This window comes from Panthera leo, chromosome A1 (assembly GCF_018350215.1).
Source record: "Panthera leo isolate Ple1 chromosome A1, P.leo_Ple1_pat1.1, whole genome shotgun sequence".
Classification (NCBI taxonomy): domain Eukaryota; kingdom Metazoa; phylum Chordata; class Mammalia; order Carnivora; family Felidae; genus Panthera; species Panthera leo.
In genome coordinates, this window is record NC_056679.1 from 28824599 (window position 1) to 28851190 (window position 26592).

Genomic DNA, 26592 nt, shown 5'->3' on the forward strand with positions numbered 1-26592 from the left:
TCAAATTTTATTTGCATACAAAAATATATTATACTGGGAAAAGCCTATTACTGTTTCCAACTATATATAATTAATTACAAATATTTCCATAAATGCACTTTAAATTACAGGAAAGCTATGTGTTGAGAGAAAATACAATATTAGCATGGGTCGTCTGTTCTAATATGCTGCAAGCTGGTCAACAAAGTCAGTTTCACTCTCTAAATTGCCCAGAGATGATCAAAGGCTGGTTTCAGAACGAGTCTGAGAATGGCCTGCTGGTAGGTGAGTTCTCATCTCTGTCTGCTCTGGCAGCAAATTCCGTAAGCTGATTTTACCAGGGTCCTCGGAGCTTTCTGAAGCTTCTCCCTTAGGATGAAAGGACCCAGAACTTCTCCTTGTTTCACATACCTGTTAAAAGGAGATAAATAAGGTTATCATGCACTCATAAGAGTTTCCAATTCCTAGGCTTAACCAGAGCTTAACACCGTCGCAGACAGGCATCAAAGCATCACACTTAATGGCAGGTTTCCCACGTAATGTATGTCTGATTAACTGGTACAACCGGGAGGCCAGCTGCAATTTCCATGAAGTAGGCAGGCTTGTTCCACGGGACTCGTACAAATTGTGCTGTAATTACAATAATCTCTGTCAAAACAGGCGTGGGTCTTCTGATGTGGGATGGTATAGCAGGTAAGAGAACGGGCAAGAGAAGGTAGAAAAAACACAAGGACTTTCCACTTGAGATTTACGTCTGTCTGAAACAGTATGAGGAACAGGGTCATTTTTACATAATCAGCTTTGGATCTAATTTTTCAGGTTACACCTGGCTATTTAGCAGAGGATACCATAAAACATTCCTTATGGAAAATCAACTCTTTCATTAAAAAAATTAAGACCCTAGGAAAAAATTCTTCTGCTCTGTGACTGAATGAGACCCCCGCCTCTCCCCCAAGAGTAGAGCTGCTGAAACTTTTATCCCAGAAGTCCTAGCTGATTCTTCTGGCTCCTGTAATCCTTTCCTCTTGAAACAGAGTGGGTAGATTGGTTCTCAGGGCCCCGTCTTCTGGACACCCCCCACCCCCATTGTAGTTATGGTCTGATATCTTCAGTTCCCAACATTTCCAGTCACATAAAGGGGTACCATTAGTGTAACTGCCAAATGGGACACAAAGTAGTGTGTACTTAATCCAGGTTTTTCACTAATTGGTGTGAGCCTTTGGCTATGGGGTCTCCCCAGGCCAATTCTTTCTTTTGGGATTCAACCCTTTAGAAGTCAGACCTCCCCAAATCCTTGGATCTAACCTGGGAACACTTCCTTGGCCCATGGGATGGAACCATCTGGCTTGTTAAAACATTGGTTTTGTAGTCAGTCGGCTCATTTCTCCTCCAAAAAGCCTGCCAGGACATCGTGATGGTAAAGCTCCAATCTTGCTCTAATAACTACTCTGCATTTTTCAAACAAAATGTCATTGTTTGCTGGTAACCTGTTCTCACTGTTTGGAAAGGCACACGGTCTACATTAATGCAAACTTGTCCTCAGAATTTCTTTCTGAGCCACTAGGGTCCTGTTTCTGAACCTAAAGAAGCCCAGTGATGTAACTTCCTGCCCCCAGGCAAGCTGGTAACTATTATGGCACTTTATCAGCGGTGTTGGTTGGTTTTCTGTTTGATTTTTTTAATACGAGGCGCGTACTCACTCGCTAATGTTCTGTCAAGATCAGCAATAAAGTCTTCTAGCTCTTTCGTGTCTCCTAGTTTAGCTGAAAAACAAGAGTCGACCTTCAGTTTCCATATCAATGACAGCTCAAGAAGCCCTCTGTTCCCAGGATTATGCGACCCCATTTTGTATCTCTGGATCTTCAGAGACGTTATTTCAGACTGTCCCGTACCAACCCCAAGTGTCTGCTCCAATGTTTATTTACAGTCAACTCAGACACTGATTCTGAAGATTAACCTAGACGTCCCCTTCTTGTGTTTTTTCAGTTCATCATCCCCTGTGCCACCCTCACCCCAACAACCTAGAAGAAGAATCTCCCTTCACTACCTTAAAAGTCTGAGGGGCAGGGGAGAGGAGAGGCTGGAAAGGAAGATGAAAAGTTTTGATTTTTTTGACTCTGTAGGTTTTGAGTTATCAGTCAAAAATGTCCGGTAAGTGTGGCACAGTGCAGAGTGGACACCCAGATTCAATATTCCCACTAAGCCTCGCCTTTGACACATTCTTGTTTGTGCCACCACCCCAGGGCAATACCACAGCCCTCGGTATGAAACGAAGGAGGAGCCACTGTTCTTTGTCAAAATGGTACGGAAAGGCAAACTGAGGCCTCCGGGTCTGGGACAGCCTCATCCCATCCAGCTATCAGGACAAGGCAGCCAGTCCTTGTCTTGATTTTGTTCCCTCTATATCCTGAGACATATACTCGTACCTGTAGGGTTCGTCATTCATGCCTTGTCCGAAACACATGCCTGGATATTTGTATTAATTAACCCTTGCTGGCTGGCTACAAATGGCTCGTTGTTCTCAGCTTTTAAAGTCAATTTGCCACTAGGGCTTTTTCCTCCTTCTGTAATTCCTACCTCTTAAAGATCAGGTAGCAAATCTCGGCACGTTTTCAGCCACTTCCTAGACTGCCCTGTCTCTCTGAATTCAATAGCTCCGTTTTGCAGAGAGCTGGACAACAGCAGAGTCCCTAGTGACTGCTCAACACGGCTATGTTGAGAGGAGAATTTAAAAATCAGTCTTTTGAAAAAGAGGGAAATTCTGCCTTTAATGCCAAGAGTGAGAAAAGTAATAGAATCTTCATATTTCTTTTTAACCATGTTCCATTTTTATTGCATTCTGCAACTATTTTCAGCAAGTATAATGTTTCTTGAGGAGAAAAACTCCTTTTGTTTTCAAGAGGGCACTTGTCCAATGTAACAGAACATTCAGCTCTCTAGCTGGAGACACTTTACAAGTTCCAAAAAATAAGAAACTGCTCATGCATCTTTAAAAACTTTTTAGGTCTATTAATATCACAGTAGAGACAGGCTGGAGCTGCTATTTTAAATCATGTGAGATCATGGCCTGCCTCATGATGATGACCCCCTTGAATTGCTAAATTGGTAATCTGAAAGCATTGGTTACATAGTTAATGCAATAAAAAGGATCTCACTTTCTGCAAACCCTAACTGCTGAGTTTTCAATTCTCGAACCAACCAGTCTGAGAGAGCACTGTCATTTGGCATGGTCTTGATTACACCACGTGAGAGAAAGCAGAGCGTAAAGACAAGTGTTCTTTCTCCCTGCGGATCTGGTTCCTTGCCCCTCAATTACCTGATTTCATTTTTACACCGATCAGAATCCTGAGAAAGGACAGTTCCACCTCACACCATAGGAAGATGTTAGTTTTATCTATTTATTTTGCACATTTGGGAAGGGTCGGGGGTCAGGCGGAAGAGACAAGAGACCGGGAAGGGTGAGAGAAGAAGGAAACCAAAACCCTCATACCACCACTCAAGAGCCTACCTTTCCGAGGAGGGACGGTGGGGGAGAGAAGAGCTGGAGCAGCGTCTGTTGGAGAATTCAGTTTTTCATCACTGAAGCTGAAGCTGTTCCTATAGAGCGAATCTGCACCTTTCAGGAAAGAAAATGTAACTCGTTCGAGATGGTTTTCAGCTCATCTCCCAAAGGAGCAAAGTCGTAAAGAAAACAGGTTGATTTCCAGATTTTATAGTCATGCCCCAAAATGATTTGAGATAGGGGTGTGTGCCTGTGTGTGTGTGTGTGTGTGTGTGTGTGTGTGTGTCCAGTCAGGCACACTGAAGGCCTTGCTTCCCTAAAAAAAAGGAGAGTGTGACAGGATGATCACGACCAGACCAGCCTCCTTTGCAACACACAGGATCCCACTGCCCAGGAGTCTAACTGACAGCTGAGCCGATGCTTGGCTATTGTGGGGTGGGGGGCTGGTTCAGGATTTTAGACCTAAAGAATCGTCTCTCCTGAAAAATGTCCCTTCTGCCCTCTGAACTCCCCGAAATACAAACATAAGGTTGGGTCCCATTACTTCAGAATCCTCCCTGACTGCTCAAGACTGTCTTTGGCCTGGTTTTCCTGAGAACCTACATTCTGAGGATAAATAAGCTAGAGGGTCAGAGACAAATATTTCTTCTAGACGTTGTCAATTATAGACACTTGGAGTGATCCTGTGGCTTCTTCTATTGCCGTACCCCAAAGACCAGAGCAAGAGCAAGAGCAAGGCAAGGTCCCAGAAGCAGAGTTGTGCTGGGAGTCAAGGGAACCAGCTCAGCTACTTAGATACTCGGGCGCCCTTGGGCAAGACTGCATCTCTGAGCCTCGGCTTAGCCATCAATAAAATGGGAAGGCTACATAATCCTTAAAGTTCCTTCCAGCTCTGAAGTTCTGAGACTCTACTTCTCTAAATCCTGCCAAAAATGAGGAAACCAGCCCACAGCCAGTTCAGCCATGTGGCCATGACACCAAAAGGGAGCTGGTGGCTGAGCTCCACCCCCTCAAAGGGCTCAAAGGCAGAGCAGCCAGCGGAAGCAGGATGTGGCCTGTGAGGTCACAAAGTAACAGTCTTCCTGGCTAAAACAAAACACAAAGCCAGGCACACTTGTAGCAGATATGACCTCTGGAAAGTCTCTGCAGGTGACGGAGGGCGGCTGAATCAAGAGGGCCTGGCCAGGGCTCTATTCCTCTTTGGGATTCACTCACTTGAATCCAACGACCTCCAACTCAGGAGGAGGCAAAAACTTCTTTCTTTGGTCCCCATAACTCAAAGTGAACATGAATAAGTTATAAAACATAAAAAGCGTTTTCCAAAGCAGAGGTTTCTCATCACACAATAATTGAGCTTCATCCCTAAAAGACTACTGCAAGTTCTCAGACCCTACACCTGGCTCCCTTTCCTCCCACCCTCCTCTGACCAGGTGGCCCCAGTGCCATCTTATCTTCCTGACCTACGCATTCATCTTGTTCACTTTTCCAGACATGCCCAACTCTCACGATCTTTTCTCCCCTCAGAGGTCCAGCCTAAGTCACCTAAAAGGACCACAGTCACTTTTCAGGGCTTTGGTGATGAACACCTAATGAGATCCAAAATACCAAACCCCACACATAATATTTCCCCCCAAAAAATGTTCCTCAGAACACTGGTCCTTGGGAAAGAAGAACCATGTATGTGATCAACTAAGTTTGAGAAACACTGAGCACCTTTGGAGACTCCTACTGGGTCTTCCCGCTTCAATGTCCCTGAGAAGTCTTGTTTCTCCAGTTTAACTATGGGACACCTTTTTTGTGGCAGCCCATTAACATGTCTCAGGACACTTGCACAGGAACTCAAATGGGGAAGCCCTTCTGCTTGCTTTTCCAGCTGAGCCCACCCCTAGAGCAGTCTGGATTTTCTCAAGGAAAAGCCTTTCCCTTACATACAGGAAAGCGGCCGTGTCCATGGCAGACCTACGGCAGGGCGTCACTGTTTGTCACCACGCAATAGGTAGGAGAATCGCCACAAATAGAACCTGAGAAACTTGTAGGGGAAAAGATGAGGTAAGACCCAGGGGCAGGAAAACCACAGAGAGCCCTGTGGAGGCCGGCTTCATGCCCAAACCCCGGAGCCAGAAGGAAAGAACATGAGGCGTTTGGCACATTATCTTTGGCTCTGAGGACACCTGACAGCATCGCTCCCATCCCTGGCCCAGACCGCCGAACCCAGAGACTCGCTGGCCCAGGCTTCCATGGCCACACCTCTGGTCTCTATCTCTCAGAAACACTTGGCCCTTGAGAGCCAGTTTCACCAGCATACCTCACTCCACCCAGCCCTGCACCACTGGCCCTTGCCCTGACTTTGGACTTCATCCCTATTCTGCTCCAACTTTCAGCAATTTTACATCCACATACAGCCATCCTTTGGGGGGGGAGGGACACACTCACACACAGTTTGTTTACCTCACAGGCAAGTAGACCAAATGTCATTGAACTTTCGGGGAAGGAATGATCTAGACAGGAAAAAGGCCATTGCAAAATGGTAGGAAAAAAAGAATCCAGTGAGGATTCAGGAAAAACTCAGGTGGTTTGGAGACTCTGTAGAGAATGAGTCATGGTACTGGGATGTTGTCACTGTGTACCTCTTAGCCTTTACAGCCTGGTGCTAATATGCCTTTTTGATCCAAGTATTTTCTTCAAACTCAGAAAATATATAGACAAACTGGCTGTTACTTGCCTAATAAATTCAGTTGCAAATCAAACTTAACATAATCAGAAGTTCCTCTTACTGCTAATGAATGGGGGAATGCTACTCCCCCAATGAGGGAGAGAGAGAAAAAAAATTCTGGCTACAATATCTATCTATATATGCATATATATATATAGGTATACCCCTATATAGATATATAGAGATAGATAGATACACGCAAACACACACACACACACACACACACACACACACACACACAAGCATGTCAACTTAGCATACACTCACTTCCCCACTTCCCCTCTCCCCCACACCTCCTAACCAACCACACACACAAGTTCACACAGAAGCTCATTGCCACACCTTGATTCCTCTCTCTTTCCATGAGCTTCTGTGCACAACCTGAGCCAGACCTAACTCCAGGCTCCAAAATATTCAACCATCAACAGGAAACGAACCCTCAGCATCCTGAAGCCAAACCTGCCCACAGTTCAGTCCCACCCTGTGGTAATATTCTACATACGTCATTCATGAAAAAGATGAAAAAAAGTTACTTCAGGAAGCCCAAAGCTACCACAAGGCCCAGCAGAAGCTGCCACAGTAAGGCCGTATGGGATAAGGGGCCATATGACAACCGCGTGGCCCTGTGCAAATCACTTCACCTCTGAGACTTAGTCTCTTCCTTAGCAAAAGGGAAATAATAAGCTAGCCACTCCGTGTATGATATGTATGATTTTCATGATTTTTTTAATTAATTATTTTAATGTTTATTTTTGAGAGAGAGAAAGATGTGAGCAGGGGGGAGGGGTGGAGAGAGGGGGAGACACAGAATCTGAGGCAGGCTCCAGGCTCTGAGCTGTCAGCACAGAGCCCAAGGCGGGGCTGGATCTCATGGACTGAGAGATCATGACCTGAACTGAATGAAGTCAGACACTTAACCGACTGAGCCACCCAGGCGCCCCTGGTTTTCATGATTTTATTCTAAAGTTCCTAGTTAAATGGAGGATAACCTGTCCAGGAGAGCAAAGGGCCCCACAGCGAATGGTTAACAAGCAAGATTCTGAGCCTGGGCTTCCTCCTCTTCTTTAGATAGCAGCAAAATTCTCAAGAGAGGCTTATCTTCTGAGGCACCCTCGAATAAACCTCCCTAAAACAAACCACCAACACAGAAGTGCCCCCAAGCTGTAGACATCACTTTCCTTTATCCCATAAAATTTCACTCCATGGACTTTTATTAAGCACCCTCAATGAACAAGACTTCACGGTAGGCATTAGGGTAGATTAAAAGGTAAGTAAAGCCTAACTTCCTGTTCTTTTCACACCTCTGGAACTCTATCCCTTGCAAAACAACAGCCTGTTAGTCTGATAAAATGATAGCGATGTGTTGCTGGCTGATAGCATATTAATGTATTATGGCCCCACCCCAATATCAGGTGGTGCCATTAACAGGGGTTCAAGGACACAATCAGTGATGATTTGGGGAACCTTAGCAGGTGATAAGACTACATTTCAGGGCTCCACAAAATCTACTTCAATCAGCTCTAAAGCCCCATCTCACAGGCATCTCAAAGGCCCATTAGAAATGTCCTTGGCCGGTCAACTTGGCGTGCGGAATCCAGGAACCTCAAACTTAGGTACCAAGTTCCCTAAGACACCATCAGAAGAAATGTAAGCATATTCAATATACAAAGATCTAACTTTAAGAGCACCAACAGAGTTTGAGAAACTCAGCTGTAAAAACAGAATCTTGTTTAAAAGGTAGTTGTGCTCTTTTAGTTTGGGGGTGGGGAGAAAGGTAATTTAGGGTTAGCACCAACATGTGCTACTCCAGAGGGAAGTAAAACCACAGACAGTAAACCTTGCCCAGAGCTCCTGTAAATATAGAACAATCCCACACGTTGAAGACAAGCAAACTATAGTAATTAACTGAGAAAAAGAAAGCCTTGGACCTCTTTCCCTTTTGCCACAGTGAATGGTGGTGGGGAGGGGTGAATCTCCTCCACAAAATCTAAATCCTGAAAGCCTCACTAAAAGTAGGATAGAGTAAGAAAGAGCCCTTTTCCCTTTCACCAATATTGTCCCAGCTTCCCTGACCGCTGGGTCCCTTTGGACACCTCTCGAGGTCTCCGCCCGAGTGAGACCTGTCACCCATCTGGAATTCCTAACAGTGCCAGGGCAGCCCGAGAGCTCCTAACTTCTCGTTCTCTCAAGGCTTGAACAAGTTCAGATTCCAGTCTCTGGATCTCCTATGCCAAATCAGCCAATATGCTACCTGTCATGCTAACACCCACTGTCCACAAGGTACCTTCTCCCAGGGCCAAGCTGGAGCAGACTAGGAAAAGATATACAAATGTTCTGGTCTTGCACCTGCTGAAAGAAGCCAGTTCCTCATTCCCTAAAACGGCTCCACAACATCACAATATCTCTTGCAGTCCCAGCAGCCTTCAGACCCTTCCTGTTAAGTAGCAAAACACTTCCTCTCTTCAAAGGAAAAAAGGTAAGTGAAATCCCAATACAGCAGAGATAGTTCATACCACCATTTAAAGTTCAAGGTCATACTGTAAACTTCATATAAAATCATTCAGTGGAAACATAAATTAACACATTGGCTAAAACTTGGTAATTAAAGGGGCGCCTGGGTGGCTCAGTCAGTTGGGCATTAGTCTGACTTCAGCCCAGGTCATGATCTCAAGGTTCACGAGTTCAAGCCTGCATCAGGTTCTGTGCTGACAGCTTGGAGCCTGGAGCCTGCTTCGGATTCTTTGTCTCCCTCTCTCTCTGCCCTTTCCCCACTTATGCTCTGTCTGTCTCTTCCTCTCAAAAATGAATAAACATTAAAAATTTTTAGAAAACCAGTAATTATGAGTTAAAATTTCATTAAACATATTTGAGAAATCATGGTGTGCCTTTACAATTTTGAAAATACTGAAAACAATATATTTTTTTAAAAGTTAAAACCAAAGAAGTTTACAACCCCTAAAATCCCTCTAAGGGTGAAGTTTGAACAACACTGCCCTTCCACTGCTGATGTTAAAACTGCTCCCACTAAAGTGTCTGAGATCTCACCTGCTGGACCGAAGTCTAGGGGAAAGGAACCAGCCTGTTTTGATCAACCCCTATTTGAATGCCATCCTTAATGTGGAGTTATCTTGCAATTTTCATTTTGGTCTTCTTCACATCTTTGGAGGACCTCCCCCTCCCACCCCATCAGTAGGAACAGGAAGGAGTGTTTCTTTTTTTCTTTTTCTTTTTTTTTTTTTTTTGAGAAAGAGAGAGAGTGTGTGTACAGGGCAGGAGGTGGGGAGCTGAGAGAGAGAGAGGGAGAGAGAGAGAATCCCAAGCAGCCTCTATGCCCAGTTGGATCTGACAGAAGGCGTGATCTCACAACCATGAGATTATGACCTGAGCCACGATCAAGAGTCAGACGTTTAACCAACCGAGCCACCCAGGTGCCCAGGAAGGAGTATTTCTTTTTAAATGTCCATTCTTCTCTCCTATCTAAATAACTTGCTTCTTTGGGTGGAAGGAATATCTATGTTTCTCCTTTGTATGAAAGCAACCCTAATTTTTTTTTTTTTTCTAATGAGAAAAGGAAGGGTTCTTCAAAAAACAGAACTGCTACTTTGAGCTATCTTGGAAGGTGGATCTTCTGAGTGATAGAGCAGTAAGTAGCAGGCAGAGTGAGAATCAAGGTGCTGCTGGTTTGTAGCTCATATGTAACATTTGCATGCAAGACACTGGCTCAAATACATCTGACTTATGTGATAGAGCCTGGTGTATGCATTTTAATGTCTTCTTGAGAGCATGAAACAGTGATTTTTTTCTTCCTCATCATGAGCTTATGGATATTTCTAACAGTACTACTAAATAGCATCCTTTCCATTTTACAGGTGTAGAAACCAAGACCTTCCAGACCCAGGCTGATGACGACTGCCTTGAAGAGACACAACCACTGTTGATAAACAGGTGAATGATTTGGGTCCAACGGGACTTCAGGTCTATTCCTGAGGACCTGGTTCCCATTCCAGCCAACCATCCATGGTGACAGAGCAAGGTCTTAGAGACAGCTCACGCGGTTCTGCTGTCTTATCAGAAACATGGAGATAACAGTGCCTATCTTATAGGACTGTGGTAGAGGTCATATGAGATAACACAGTTAAAGCCCAACAAAGAAATCACTACTGATAAGAGCTAATAAATAATAACAATAATCATAGTAAGGGCTTGGTAAAACTGAGCTGCTCTTATTATCATTATCCTGGTATGTCTCCCTTTTGGCGGCCTAAATCTCAGTAGGATCTACTTCTCTCAAACATTCTCTTCCTCAGAAAAGCATTGAACAGACAAATACGCATAATAAATGTCTGTGCTCAGTACTTGGTGGCAGTTAAGATACACACAGTATGCTTCCTTAAGAAATTACTGTTTAGATATACACCAATTCTGCCAAGACTATTTCTAACCAGTCTTATGGGGGATAAGCTACACATTTATGAAAAAAGACAAATATCATCTGAGCCTTCTTTATACCCTCCCCATTACTCTCTAGCCACCAAACTAAGGGTTAGCTGAGCAGTTAGCAACAAGGGCAGAAAGCAAAATGCATGCACGCACATACACCCCAAGAGAAACTATAGATTATTCCAAATTTCTCCCCCAAAACCATTAAGGATGGGTTTCTGAGTACCCTCTCTTTGAGGCCCCTGAAAACAGGTCCCAGATCTGAAACCCTACCCAGAGGGAGCTGCAATCACCCAGGATGGGCAAGTTCAGACCACATCCTAGCCAAATGAGGCCCTGTGTCAGAAAGGACTTGTTCTTTGCAACAGTGCAGTACTGGACAGTCTGTCCCAGCTTTCTTTCTTGTGGGAGAGAGAATTTGCACTTGATGAATAACTTGCTCCATGACCCAGCAAAAGAAGACATATTTAAGTTTGGCCACAGCTTTGAGACAAATTTCAGAAGTTTTGAGATTTCTCTTTGAAATTGAAAACAAGCGGTCTGGTCATTAGCAATCAAGTCCAAAAATGCAAAACAGAATATTAGCAGCACACTATTCCATCCCTGTTCACTTCAAAAGCTTCAATTAAATCTAACCCTTGGGCAGGACTGCCAAGGAAAGTCATGATGGACCTCAGGTTTCTGACTCAATCCCTGAACAGGGTGTCAAGCACTTTTATTCATTCTCAGGAGGACAGCTCACATGGGGTCTGGGACTATATCTTTGCTCTGGAACAAGGAAGAGCTTCAGATTTCAAAAGAAGAGAATCACAAGGAAAGGTCCTTGGGTCATTGCTTTCACTTCCAGAGTCAAGGGCAGCAAAGGGAGTGACATTCGTGCTGGTAACCCATCTAGAGAATGAAGTCTCAAGAATAAGTCAGAAAAATTTAAATTCACTTTGAAAAATAGTAAGTCTTCCAGAATTTGAAAACCAACAATTTGAAAAGTTACCAAATTTTCTATCTGATACCTAAACAGATACCCATATCTGTTCGAACAAGACGACTTGTTCTCGAATTAAAAAACAAAAACAAAAACAAAAAACAAAAAACAAATTGTCCAGCTACTTGCAAGGTTGTTTAAGACAAAGAGACCCTGCGGTAGTCTCCCTTCTGAGAAAAGCCGCCAGGAAGCACCTCTGTGCCCATCTGCCCTCTGGCTCCTTCTCCAGCCTGAGTGGGGGTGGGGGGAGCTGTGGAAGCCAGTGGTCCCGGTGGTGGACCTGCCTGAAGAAGGACACTTCCGAAAATACTCGAGCCCCGCCGTGCCAAGGAGTCTTTCAAAAACCGCATGCAGGGCACCAGCCGGTCTGGGAGCTCGGAGCCAGAAGAAAACGCAAGAAGTTATTTCAAAAATCCCAAGAACAGCCGCTTATGAAACTTCTGGTTTCACAAATTTTTCGGTATTGTGCCCTCCCATGTCTCCCTCCACCCCCATTCCTGTGGCACTTTCTACACATACTCTGAAAAACATGCAGAGAGAGAAAAGGGCAAAGGGAAGGGAGGGGAGGTAACGGTGGGAAGGCCTGGCTTGCGTCCCGGGAGCCCGGTCTGGCTGAGTCCGGGCAGCTGCTTAAACCCTCCGGCCTCAGGACACCTGCAGGCAGCAGGTAGACCCGCGTGCCTCCAACAGCCTTCGCGTGACAACCCGGGGGTTTTGCCTGTCTGCGGGCGTCCTAGGGACTGCGCGGAGCCTTAGGGCTCGCTTGGCTGGGCTCCCCACCCCTCGGCTTCCAGAGAAGCAGACTGAGACTCGAGCCCCTAGGACCCCTGGTTGGGAGTTCCCGGCGCTCCCGCGCCTTCCCCGGTGGGGCCACACTTACTGTCGGAGTCGCTGAAGCCGCTGCTGTCGCTCACGCTGGCGCTGCTCCGCCGCTTCATGCGCTCCAGGTGCTCCTCGTAGTGGAAGTGGCGCTCGTGGAAGGGCGACGCGAAGTCGGCCAGCACCGCGTCAAACTCGCACAGCGCATCCGTCAGGTCCCCGGCGGCCGCCGAGTCCAAGGCCGGGGCTGGGGACAGGGATGACGGACTCAGGTGCCGGGGCGGGACGGCTAGCCCGTCCCCGGGCCTGGAGGGGGCCGCCACCATTCCCCAAGATAACTAACATTCAGCGCGCGCCTGCCGAGTGACAGCCACGCTGTCACTGCCCGTTGCTTATCTTTTCATACTCCCAACCAGCCCCTGAAGCGGTGGTATGAATCGTGCCCGTTTTAGAGATGGGGAAACTGAGCCTCCGCTGAGTGAAGCTGCAGACCAAAGGTCACCCAGCTAATCCACGCGGCCGAACTCTTTCCCACGCGCTGTAGGGTACTTGTGCCCACGCTCGTCCCTCGGGGGCGCGTGCGAACGGGTAAGCGGTGGCAAGACGGGGTCAGGCTGCGCCCGTTAAGTGGCCCCAGCCAGGCGCGAGGAAGGCAGCTGAAGCCCGCAGGGGAGGATGGGGACCCGCGGGTAAAGGGACGCCCCCGGATCCCCCGCCTTTCGCCCCCCACCGCGCCCGCGGGGCCAGGGCTTTCAGGGTCCCGCACTCACCTGCGGCCGCGGCCGCCGCGGGGCTGCTCTGCGCTGCGGGCGGCTTCATGGGCAGGCTCGGCCCCGCGCGCGCGGCGGAGGGTCCTAAGAGGTGCTGGGCTCGGAAACGGTGCAGCCGCTCGCGCTCGCGCTCGCGCTCGCGCCCACGCCGGGGCTGCTCCGGGCCGGCTCTCGCGCTCCACGCACCCGCTCTGCCGGCCGCCCTCGCCCGGCCGCGCTCCCGCCGCGCCGCCTGCAGTACGGTGCGCACGCCCGCTCTTTCTCCCACCGCCGGCACCCTCCCGCTCTGCCGTCTTATAGCCGCTGGCGGAGGCGGGCCGGGGCGGGGCCGCGAGGTCTGTCCCAGCCGCCACGCGGGGACGCCCCTGTCCCCCAGGCGCCGCCCTCGCCACGCGCCCGCCGGGGAACCGCAGTGACGGTGAGTTGCCGGAACCCGGGTTACAGCCCCAAATATTTACTCGCCGCTTCGCCCGCGCGCCCTGACAACCCCAGTCGCCAGTGTCTCTGTCGCCACCGGAGCCCCAAAGAGTTTACGGCTGGGCTGGAGCTCCCCCGCTTCCTGCCGCGCGCCCTTAACCTGGAGCCTTAGTTTCCTCAGCTGTGAAATGGGAAGTGCCGAGCCTCTAGCGTTTGATGCGAAGAATACAGTAGCCCTAGGAGGCCCAGACGGGTGGCGGAGACGCAGAGGGAGGCTCCCGTGTCCCCACCGCATTTCACCAGGGGACTTACTGATTGTAGGCAGACTGGAGAGAGTAGGGGACGAGGAGGGACCGAAGTTGTGGAGTCCACGCGGTTACAAACCTTAATTGCTCCCATCCCGGAGCTCGGAGTTTGACCTCAGTCCTGGGCTTTCACGCCAGCCCCGACTTTATTCAGGAAGAGTTTTTTCAGGGGAAGAAATGACTGCGTAAATGCGGCGCATACCCAGCGCCTTTCAGTGTCCAGACCAATGGGCCACCCTGCCCAGCCGCCTGGCGGGGGAGCAGTCGTGCTCTCTTGAATAACTCTCCTTGCACTGCCCCTTGCGGCAGCCAGCAGTCACAGGTGACTATGTAAATATATAACAGCTGAAATAGAATACAATGAAAAACTCAGTCCCCAGGGCTCACCAGACACCTATCAAGTGCTCAACACCCATCATCTCAGAAAGTTCTATTGGACATCCCTGCCAGCGTCTCTGACCCACAAAACTGACCTCAGAGGGAAGAGAGGCCTCTTCTTACCCCTCTCCCCTGTTATGAAGAGCCTCCTAGGTCAGGTCCTGGCATTCCCCATTTCCAGCCCCTACATCGACCCTGAGAGGTGGAATTAATGCTTGTTTCACCGGTGAGGAAAGGGAGGCACCAGAGGTCAAGCAGGTTGCCACTCAGTGACAGAAAGGCAGGTCTGTCTGGTTTCGGAGCCACTTTGGGCTTTACCACACCCTCCCTTCCTCCACAGTGTAAGGTGAAGAGCTGAGCCCATAGGAGAAAGAGGCTCCAAAGAAGGAAGCAGATAACCCACCCAGGTCCTTGAAGCTGCAGGGCAAGGCATATGCATCTTTCATTTTACCTCTTTTTCTTATTTTTCCCACCTCCTTAAATTCTTTGTACCTCTCTTTTCCTTCCTCTTGACTTGCCATGCACCCAATATGGGTGATGCCCTGGGCTAAATGGAGCAGCAACCAATCTGGAAGCTGAGGCCACGGAGCTGCCCTCCAAATACCATTCTGCCTTCTTTGCGGGGGCTGGGGTGCAGGGAGGCTGGCGCTCTAGTCCAGCTCATGCGTGATGGCTCAGGGTCCCTGTCAGCTCAAGAATCAGCCACACTGACCTTCAAAAGACCCTACAAAACACCCCACTTTTTAGCAGCCACACCAATTTCCTGAGAGAGTGACCATGAAGATAACCTTGTCTCCACTAACACAGGCTGGTTGGTTGTTGTCATCTGTACCCCCTTATAAGGGAACTCACCCCCTTGTTGGGGAGATGGCTGGGCAGAGGGCCCCTCTAGGATGGGTGTCACTTTGGCTATGGAGAACTATTGCTCTCTCTCTTTCCTGATTGTAAATTTTAACGTAAAGAAAACATAGAGAATTAAGTAATAGCACTCTATACCCACCACTGAGAATTAACACATGTTAACTAACATATTGTTATTTTTGCCTTGGATTTTTTTGTATGTGTGTGTCAAAACTGACATACAGTCAAGTGCACAAATCTTGAGTGTATAGTTGATAAAGTTGCCCTATGTATACACGTGTGTGATTACCAACCGGATCAAGATACAGTATTTTGTCAGCACCCCAGAAGGGTCCCTATGCCATTTTCTAGTCAATAGCACTCCGTTAGTAAACCCCTATGGTAACTCCTATTCTGAATTCTGTCACCAGAAATGAGTTTCGCTAATTGTGAAACTCCTTAAAATCACACCGTATGTGTTCTTTTATATCTGGCTTCTTTCACTTAACATAACGTCCTTGAGATCCATCCATATTGTTGCAGTAATAAGCCGTTGTCCTGCTGGTGGGCAACTTGCATTGTTATTTTGCTGTTGTTGCTCCTGTAAGTGGCTGTACAATAAGTATTCTTGGGCCTCCTTGTGTACATGATGAAGAGTCTCTAGGATATATATCTAGAAGTGGAATAACTTAATTGGTTTGATTATCTCTAGTCATCCACTAACATAAACAAAGGTGCTATGAACAGCCTTGCAGATTTCTTTTGGGGCCCCTCCTCACTTCTCTTGAGCTTATACCTCGGAGTGGAATTTCAGAATCACAGGATAGGCATATATTTAGCTTTCAAAGATACTGGGAAACAGTTTTCAAACCAACAGTGATTGAATGAATCTACACTCCCCGCAATGTGTAAGAATTCCAGTTGCTTCATATTTGTGTCCACATATGATATTGTTAGACTTGTTAATTTCAGATATTCTAGTGACTGTGTTGTGGTACCTGACTGTGGTTCTTCCTCTCTACCTCCTCCCCCTCCCCCTTTTCCTCCTCTTCCTCCTTCCCCCTCCTCCGCCCTCCTCCCCCTCTTCCTCCTTCTCCTCCTCCACCTCCTCTTTCTCCTCCTCTTCCTTCTTCCTCTTCTTCCTGTGGCTTTAATTTACACTTTACTAATAAGTAATTAAATTGACCACTTTTTCATATGCTTCAAGTACATTTAATAAGAGAAATATAACAATATAGGTAAGGTCGATATCCCCTTGGTTGTCCTTCGAAGCCCTATCCCCTTCCCTCTCCAGAGACAACCACTACCATGAGCTCAGTAAGCACCCTCCCAGTCCATGTTTTTATAGTGAAACTAAATTTACTTATATGTTTACAGAAAAAAAAATGCATAGTATTGCTTTATGTGTTTTAAAATTTACAGAACTACTTTAATGCTGCAACATGTTTGTTTTCACTCAACATTGTTTTCACATATGTTGATACACACAGATCTAGTTTCTCCACTGAATCTGCCAAATAGAATTCCATTGAATGACTGCAGAACAGTTTGTATATCCAGTCTCCAGTTGATGGACATTTGCATTGTTTCCAATCTTTCTCTGTCACAAACAATGCTTCAGTTAACATGCTCTTACCTATCTCTTATTGCTTACATGAGTCCACCTCTGTGTTTTTTCCTTCTGTAGAACCAGACAAAAGACAAAGGTTAAACCTCTAGTCCACTGAGCCTTCTGGCTTGTTCCATTTTCTATTCCAGGGGCTCCCACGGTCCCAGCCACATGGCCATATTGACAAAGATGATAAGTGACCTCACTGTTCAACTGTGATCTTGTCCCTTCCTGAGGAGGGGTGGGGGATATGTATTTCACCAGCCCTGAACCTAAATTAACCATACAGCCTTACACTAGGATTAACACACTTTTCTGGTTCCAGAAGGCCATTTGGTCACACAGGTCTCCTTCTAGAAAAAGACTTGAGGCAGCTTTTTGTAAAGCAATCACAACTGGATGTCCCGTCCAAATCCCCATAGTAATGTGCCAAAATGAACATGATGTGATGAAGGTTAAGGGTCTTGAGGTGAAGAGATAACTCACACAAATCCTTAAAAGCAGAGAACCCTTCCTGGCTATAGTCAGAGGGAGATGTGACTAAGGAAGAATGATCAGAGATACTGACTTTGAAGATGGAGGTCTCTGGAGGCTGAAAATGGCAAGGAAAGAGACTCTCCCCTAGAGACTCCACAAAGGAGCACAGCTCCGCCAATACCCTGACTGTGGCCCACTGAGAATACTTACCGGATTCCTAATGCACAAACCTGTAAGATAAAACATTTCTATGGTCTTCAACAGCTAAGTTTGTGGTAATCAGTTACAGCAGCAAAGAAAGAATCTTCTCTGATTTTCTTTTTTTTTGAGAGTTGATTCAAGCTTACATTTTTTAAATTCCTTCAAACGAATATTGTCCTACTGTTTTTGTTGGTTTGTTTTTGTGTTTGTGTTTTTACTCATAATCTTTCTATCTCTGCCAATCTGTCTGTGCTCTGTGGCTGTCCTGTGGCCCTCTATTTATGTGTGCTGCCTTTTCTCTTCTGCTTGGTGTATATCTCTCCAGTCTGTTTTCTTTAGGCATACATTGGTGCATATGCTTTAAATAGAATCATGCCTTATATGCTGTTTATAACCTGTGACCATAAGATCAGTCCCCATGTCTTCAAATATTGTTTCTCATCATTTTAATGGGTATGTGCATAGACTACAATTTAATCAGTTCCCCATTTTCCACATTCAGATTATTTTCACTTTTTCATTTTTACAGATGATACTTTGATGAATATTTTAGTAGCTATATATTTAGGCTCATTCATGATTGCTTCCTTAAATAAAGTTATGAATTTACTCATGGAATAAATTCATAAGTTGCTGGGTCAAAGAAAAAACAAAATTCTAAGTCTCTTAGTATGTAATTTCCAACCAACCAACACAAAGATTATACTAATTAAGTTATAGCTTCTGCAGAAAATACAAGGTAATATTAGCACATCCGTTTCCTTTAGATACTCCCCTCCTGACCAGTCTTCAGAAGTATTAATATCCTGAGCTGTTTTCCTAAGCAAAAAATTGTCAATAAAATACAGTGAGCTCACATGTTAACAATCTGATGCAAACGAATTACCTCCTCTCTAAAATGTCACCTTTATTAAACTAGTGCTGAGGTCACCTTATAATATAGTGCCTGTTTTGTAAGAGCACATTTGTTTGATTTCAAGGTCCCTATGTGGGGGTGGGCCCTGGGGGCATTCCCATCCGCTTTTGTGCTCTGATTCTCCCTCGCAATGCCGCAATGCCGACTAAGCACTTTGTTTTCAACCACAGGGTCTGGGCTCTGCATAGCTATACCATGCCTTTTAGATTAAATCTGAGTTCTTCCTTCGCGTGGATGCTTTATTCTTATAGCGAACAGGGCACAGAGTTCAGAGAAGGAAGGTCACGTTTTATAATGTTTCTTAATGTCTTAAAACTATGTGCCCCATCTGTTCCAAGTCTGAAAGAAATCAAAGTTAGGCTTACAGAGAACCAGGCACAGGAAATCAATCAATTAATTAACCATTGTTGAATGCCAACAATGTGTAAGGCAACAGGAATAAGCAAAATCAGAGTAAACTTAAAATACATTAGTAAATATTTTACTTTCCTTGAGTTTTACTTTTCCCTGAGTATTAGAGGAACGTTTAAGGTTGTATTGTGTTTTTCTGGATGTTTGGCTTTTGCTTAGCCTGGAAGAAGACTATAGTAGCTTTTATTTTTTTTTTCTTTTATTTTTTTTCAATATATGAAATTTATTGTCAAATTGGTTTCCATACAACACCCAGTGCTCATCCCAAAAGGTGCCCTCCTCAATACCCATCACCCACCCTCCCCTTCCTCCCACCCCCCATCAACCCTCAGTTTGTTCTCAGTTTTTAAGAGTCTCTTATGCTTTGGCTCTCTCCCACTCTAACCTCTTTCTTTTTTTTTTTCCTTCCCCTCCTCCATGGGTTTCTGTTAAGTTTCTCAGGATCCACATAAGAGTGAAACCATATGGTATCTGTCTTTCTCTGTATGGCTCATTTCACTTAGCATCACACTCTCCAGTTCCATCCACGTTGCTACAAAGGGCCGTATTTCGTTCTTTCTCATTGCCATGTAGTACTCCATTGTGTATATAAACCACAATTTCTTTATCCATTCATCAGTTGATGGACATTTAGTAGCTTTTAAACTCTCCTGTTTTCGCTCAAAAGATGCTTTTCAAAATTGAGGAAATTGAGTTTGCCACATGAGTATTGGCTCTATGTGTTTCCTCTTCTATGAAAATGTCTTTTGCCTATTTTTCTACTGGGTTGTTGTCCTTTCCTTTTTGATTTTGTAGCAATTCTTAAGCTATTTTTGATAGGTTCTTCGTTATATGTGACATGTCTTCTCTCAATTTGTAGCTTTTTACCTTCTTTACCATGTCTTTTGATGAATACAGGCTTTTGATTTCATTCTAGTCAAATTCATCACACTTCTTTTTTATAGTGAGGGTTTTTTTTGGTGTCCAGTGTTTAAGAAATCCTCCCTTTCCCCCAAGATCTAAATATATTTACCCATATTTTCTCCTAACAATTTTCAGGTTTTTGCTTTTGACATTTGAATCTCTAATCCATCTGGAGTTGATTTGCATGTCTGATGTGAGATAGGATCTGACTTACTTTTCACATGGATAATCATTTTTTTCTGTTCCATTTATTGAGTCCCTTGTAAATAATCTAGGAGATGCAAATCAAGACCATAACGAGATATTACTTTACGTCCATTCGATTGACAAAAATTAAGACATCTGGCAATACCAAGTTCTGAAGAAGGCAGATCAATAGGATGTCTTACATGTTGCTGGTGAGAGTAGAAATTACTACAACTGCTTTGGAAAACAATCTGGCATTGTTTTGCAAAGTTGGATTTCATATACCCTGCCATCATCCCACATTCCATTCCTAGGTATAAACCGTGGACAACTCCAGCAGGTGCGCACCAGGAGAGAGAACCGCATATGTGAATCTCCACTGCAGCTCTCTATTACAGCAAGAAATGTGAAAGCCTAAACTCCAGTGTTCAGGAGACCAGATAGGTAAATGCTGGTGTGTTCACGTGATAAAATACGACATAGCGGTGAAGATTAGTGAATCACAGCGGCCACAACAAATGGATGACTCTTAGTAATAGAAAACGAAATGGGAACAGTGTCCCCGAAGATTATACATGGCATAATGTCTTTTCTATAAAAGTCATAAACAATTAAAACTGATCATTATATGGTTTGCATGCATGTAATGTGTGATAAAAAATAATTTATATCAAGAATGAACAAAATACAAAATTTGGAATTGTGGTTACATCATGTGGAAGGAGTCCAGGGTAGGGGGTAAATGGGCCAGGACAGCGCTGTATGGAAGATGGAAGTTATGGTCGGTGTATTCCTTCTCTAATTGGATAATGAGTTCATGGGTGTTCATTATGTTATCAACAAATAAACACCCAAGTAGATAAAATAAAAAAGGGCCATGCATAGACCAGAGAGCAGTGGGAGGTAAACTGAGGGTGGTGAGTTCAACGTAGTGCCTGAGTCCATTGAAAATACAATTGGGGCAGATGCGCCTGAGTGGCTCTGTCTGTTGAGCATCTGACTCTTGATTTCAGCTCAAGTCATGACCTCATGGTTTGTGAGATCAAGCCCCACTTCAGGCTCTGTGCTGACAGTGCCTGTTTGGGATTCTCTCTCTCTCCTTCACTCTCTGCCCCTCCTCTCACTCTCTCCTATTTGGACGCATGTCTAAATAAATAAACTTAGGGGCACCTGGGTGGCTCAGTTGGTTAAGCGTCCGACTCTTGATTTCAGCTCAGGTCACGATCTTACTGTTTGTGAGTCTGAGCCCTGCCTTTTTCGGCTCCACACTGACAGCATGGAGCCTGCCTGGAATTCTCTCACTCCCTCTCTGCCCCTCCCCTGCTCATGCTCTCTCTCTCTCTCTGTCTCAAAATAAATACATAAAACTTAAAAAAATAATAATTCTAAATAAATAAATAAATAAATAAATAAATAAATAAATAAATAAATAAACAAACTTTAAATAAGAAAATACAGTTTGGGGAGAAAATCCCCCCAGACCCTTTGTAAAATGAGCTGGCTTACAGGTGTGAAGTGACAGTGCTCGAAAACAAAGATCAAAAGCTATTTGGTATAGAGACACCAGAAACTCATTAGGGTGAGCTTCTGACTTCAGCTCAGGTCATAATCTCACAGTCCGGGAGTTTGAGCCCCACGTTGGGCTCACTGCTGTCAGTGCAGAGACCACTTCAGATCCTCTGTCCCCCTCTCTCTGCTACTACCCCACTCATGTGTGCATATGCACGCGCTCTCTCCCTGCCTCTCTCTCTCTCTCTCCCTCCTTCCCTCTCTCTCTCTCTCTCCCTCCCCCTCTCTCTCTCTCTCTCTCCCTCCCCCTCTCTCTCTCCCTCCCTCTCTCTCTCTCCCTCCTTCCCTCTCTCTCTCTCTCTCTCCCTCCCCCACTCTCTCTCTCTCTCAAAAATAAATAAACATTTTTTAAAAACCTATTTGGTATAAACAACAGGTAGTAATAAGTCAAAATTCCTCCCCTAGTAATTTTTTCACTGGCTCCAGATTAGCTTTAATAAATATGCAGTCTACCTAAATTCCATGTGCTTTCAGGTCTGTTTGGACCAGAAGGACAAGAAAGATCTATAAATCAGTTCTCTAGGGAGGTGCCAGATAGAAAGAGAACACTCCAGATTCTTTACGGACTGCCATTCTATCACAAGAATAAGGTAAAGACTGAGTTAACTAGCTTTTATAAGTCAGAAGATTGGCTTAAACTTTTCCATGATTTTACGATTTGCACAGTGTGCTCATATAATGCTTGGTCATGGGGCAAGAAGCCTGAGAACTTATAAAATCAAGGCTGTCAGATGTTTGTGACAAAAAAATAACATTAAAAATAAAACTGAGTTCTGATGTTATTTCAAAACTGATTCTCTGGATAAAAGTTAACTAAAGGCAACCGAAAAGTAGAATGGAAAATACCAGAATGATCTTTTTGTGCTTCAACTTCTTTAAATCTTCATCTAAACAGGAGGCTATCTTACTGTTGTTCTAAAACCCCAGTTCAACAAATATTTGAGTTGCCAAAATATGCAGGGATCATGCTTGGATCTAAGAACAAAAAAATGAACAAGAAAGACAATAGCCACGGAGCTGTAGATGAGTAACATTGAATATAATTAATATATTTTTAATGCCTCATGCATGGTATCTTTTATGAAGCTTTATTTGGCGTTACCGCATCCAGTAAAGTTGATAACCCCTTCCATGTCCCCAGTGGACCTTGCTGTGTTTCCTTTATCATACCCATCCATCATGCGGACTTACAATTATTTGCATACATGTCTGCAGCAGACATCTGTTACTTTTGTTCTGTCCAGGATCTTTTATTTTCAAAAACTCCTTCCTCCACCTTCTGAGGCTGTCAGTTACATGGCCCCACCTCTCCCACACACAGGGGAGGCACCAGATGCAGGCTGGCCACACAGAGAGGGTGGATCTGACCCTGGGAGAGAAAGAATTCATCTCTCCTCCTCAAATACTAGCACTAGTAGTATTTATCACAGACACCTAGAACTTGGCCTCCATAGGAAAATCTAAGAACCCATTGGAGAGCAGAGTTGTGGGATGGAAAAAGACTCAATCCTGATGATACACTTGAAGCCTAAATCTGGAGGTGCCTGAAACCCACAATCCCTGACATTTCCAGTTAAAAGAACCAAATATATTGACTTTTAACTTGTTTGTTAGATTCGTTTTTTATCACTTAAACCTGGGAAAGTCCCAGCTAACACTGTATGTGTCTCCTCTATGAGTGAACTTCTAGAAGCAACTATGAGTAAGGCCTGACTGGTACCGATGTTGGCCACTGCTCACATAGCACGCATAATGCCGAGATGAAATTGCCTAGCCTCTAGAGCAGGTGCATGTAATCCTAAATCCACAAACTCCTGGAAGGATCCACGAGAGGATGTGGATGTGTGGATTTTCTAGATGAAGTTAATACCTATCATCAAAGTATTGCTTCAAGTATCAAAAATGCTCAAAGGAATCCCAAAACACAAAAATTCAAGAACTCTCACTGGTGGAAAGGCTCTGCCTAGCAAACTCAGCCCGGTTTCAGTGATAGCAGTCATCACATCTGTAGACATAGAGCCAGGGAAGAAAGAGCTTTGCTGGAGCTTTCCAAGTCTAGAGGATGCAGAAGCTTGCTCTATTCCAGATAAAATCATGCCATATTTGTTTGGTTAGTTTGTTTTTATATGGGAGGGATGCCTTCTGGTTTGTTCTTTTAACCCCACTGAAGGATACAGATGGGGAATGTAAGATAAGACAAGATATCCAACCCCTCTGGAGCTCAGCCCCCACCCCACATCACATGACAGAGTCCTCTTGCACACATCGCCCCCCCAATCCATGGGATCCCTTGAGGACTGACTAAATCTAATTCTGTTATTAATCTCTAGCTTCCATTACTTTTTCTTTATTTCTACTTTGTTGTGGTGGTAGTGGTAAATATAAAATTTACCAACTTAACCACTTTCAAGTGCACAGTCCAGTGACATTAAGTACATTCCCACTGTTGTGCAACCCTCACCACCATCCTTCCCCAGAACTTAGTTTCCTGTGGCTGCCATAACAAACATTACTGCCAATTTGGAGGCTTACAACACCAGAAGTTTATTTGCCCACAGTTCTAGAGGCCAGGCGTCCAAAATCAAGGTGTCAGCAGGACGTGTTCCCTCCAAAGGCTCTAGGGGAAAAATCCTTCCTTGCCTCTTCCAGCTCTTGGTGGCTCCAGGCATTCACTGGCTTGTGGCTTTGTCATTCCTGTCTCTGCCTCTGTCTTCCCATGGCCTTCTCTGTCTCTGTGCCTTCTTTTCTTTCTCTTATAAGGACATTTGTCTTTGGATTTAGGGACTCTTCTCTGGTAATCCAGAATCATCTAGTCGTGAGATTTTTAACTTAATGACTTTTGCAAAGACTCTTTTTCCAAATAGGTCATATTCATAGGTTCTGGAGTTTGGAACGTGGACATATTTTGTGGGGGCTACAGTTCAACTCACTGCAGCTGGGTTATCCCAGAAGCATTGCCAAGGTCAAGAGTTGAGGGCAAATGCAATATGAGGGAAGTGATCCCAGGAAGCATTAGCAAGACAGTGAGAAGTGACAGGGAAGAGAAGGAAGCCAATAGAGAATGCCCTAATGAGCAAGTTACCACTGAGAAAAATGCACTCACTTCCATAGGGAACCTTGGGAAGATGATATAGAACACATTCAGGACTATCCCACCTGCAAAAGCAAGGAAGCTCAGGATCTCTTGTCATTGACTGAAGGCTGTCCTCAGGGGCATTAACTCCCTGACACTTGTCTCCCTCACACTAAGGCAAAGGGAAAGCTCTTGGAGACAGTCATACATATTTGTAATAAGACACCATTTTTGTATCCTGAAATGCTTGGTGTCTCAGAGAAGTGGGTGGGGCACTGACAGTATCTGCCACTAGGCAAGTCAGAAGTTTCCATTTTATTGCTTATATCAAAATTGGACGAAGGAGCTACTAGAATTGTCCACTGATAGATCATTAAAATAATATTTGCTGGAAGATCACTAAGGCATTTGGGGCATAAAGCTGAGAAGAATGTCAAAGAGTTGAGTTACATTGATATGCAAATTACTTCCAGTTTCCTTTGCATGTTATTTGAACAAAGTCAATCATTATATATAGTGATTACAGATACATAGTTATAGATAGGATTTTTTAAATGGGGATAAATAGGAATATGTGATATTCATCAATATGAACTATTTATCACTGAAAATAGGTAGCATATTTACTTGTTTTTAACACACTTAGAGCTTTATGGTCACTGCAAATTTTTAAATTTCTTATTTCAACTTATGTAAGTATTTTTCTTCTGGAGAATTAAGATACTATGACTAACACAAAATGGAGAATTTGGAAAGTAAACATCGGTTTAAAGAAAAGAAAAGAATGATGTATAATGTCCTGTTGTTGATAAAGTACTTGTTCTTTTTTTATGGATGAATTTAGATATTTAGGTAAGAGTGATATGATTATTTTATTTTAAAATGTAAGAATTTGGAAAGCCCAGGAAATAACCTCCTTTGCAATTCCATAAACATATATAATGAAAACTTGCATAAGTCACTCTAAAATTCTTTTAGGATGCATATGAACTAACCTCTATATCCAATTCCCAAATTTCCAGGAAGGAGAATCTGATGGCCCAGTGTGGGTCAGACATCTGCCCCTGGTGGAATCCACTGTGGCCAGTGAGGTGGGGTCACAACCCTTGCTGTCCACTCAACAGGGTCTACGTGGGGGTGGGTAGTACATGATCAATAGTTTTCAGAGAAGGGATTGGTACCTAAAAAAAGCTTGACTACCTGATGAAGGCTTTTATTTAATATGAAAGTGTTGTTGTTTTTTTTTAATACATAGACTCCTAGAGAATTGATTTGTATGTTTAACCCATTCTCTAAAAAAAATTTTTTTTTTGAGGGAATGGACTGTGGCCACTCAGGAATATATTGGCACCAGCTCTCTGAAGAATCTCTGAGGCATGCTGATTTTCAGAGATAATTGAAGGCGCTGGATGTGCAGCCGGCCCCCACCACCTCTGTCTCCACGTAAGGTTGAAAGCAGGTCAGCTCTTTGTTCATGGATGGAAACACTCAGAACATGAAGTATCATTTAAACCTCCCTCATATAATAAATTCCCATCCTCCTTCTAGGCAGTGGTCCAACGTGTATTTTAGACTCTTTCCTTAGCATCTGTCAGCGTCTCTACCTCTCACTTTATAAGCCGACCTATATTTTGCTCTTATATTTTTTAATCAGGTTGAGTAATACAGCTACCAGTCTAGGACAAAACTGGATTGATTTGCTGTGACTATGAATAACACAACAGGGAGCAAAAAGGAAACATGTACAGACAGTGTGTCTCCAGAGAGGTTCACAAGACTCTCTGAGGAACATCAGGCTCCAATTCAGCGTTTCCCAGAATTTCAGACGTATTTGTACTTTCTTCATGAACTCTGTTGTATCTGCCTCCTACCTAGAGTAAAAACAAAAATCTGTATTGACATATAATTCCCCTATTTAAAGTGTACAGGTCAGTATTTTTAGCATATGAACAAAGTTGTACAACCATAACCATAATCTAACTTTAGAACATTTTCGTCCCCCTGAGAAGAGAGTCCACATCCACCAGCGGCAGCTCCCCATTCCCAGCACCCGCCCACCTTCAGCCCTAAAGAACCATTAATCTACTTTATGTCTCTATGGA

General features: G+C 44.6%; 1 protein-coding gene and 1 long non-coding RNA gene across 5 annotated transcripts; one reads left to right on the top strand and one right to left on the bottom strand.

Moving 5' to 3' along the window:
* Positions 1-155: 155 nt before the first annotated feature.
* RGCC (regulator of cell cycle) lies at positions 156-13603 on the bottom strand. The gene is made up of 5 exons (XM_042927026.1): positions 13206-13603; positions 12497-12682; positions 3488-3595; positions 1680-1742; positions 156-390 (listed from the first exon to the last, which is right to left on the bottom strand). Exons 1-5 carry the CDS (start codon positions 13252-13254, stop codon positions 383-385), a joined length of 414 nt encoding a protein of 137 aa, XP_042782960.1. The 5' UTR covers positions 13255-13603; the 3' UTR covers positions 156-382.
* Positions 9456-26592, top strand: LOC122212991. Of its 4 annotated transcripts, none has more exons than XR_006199381.1 (4): positions 9456-10139; positions 20163-20292; positions 25806-25949; positions 26145-26592. It is a non-coding gene; the product is annotated as an uncharacterized LOC122212991 (long non-coding RNA). The 4 variants fall into 4 exon arrangements; XR_006199383.1 differs by having other exon boundaries at positions 25806-25933; XR_006199382.1 differs by lacking the exon at positions 26145-26592 and adding an exon at positions 25513-25581 and having other exon boundaries at positions 25806-26037.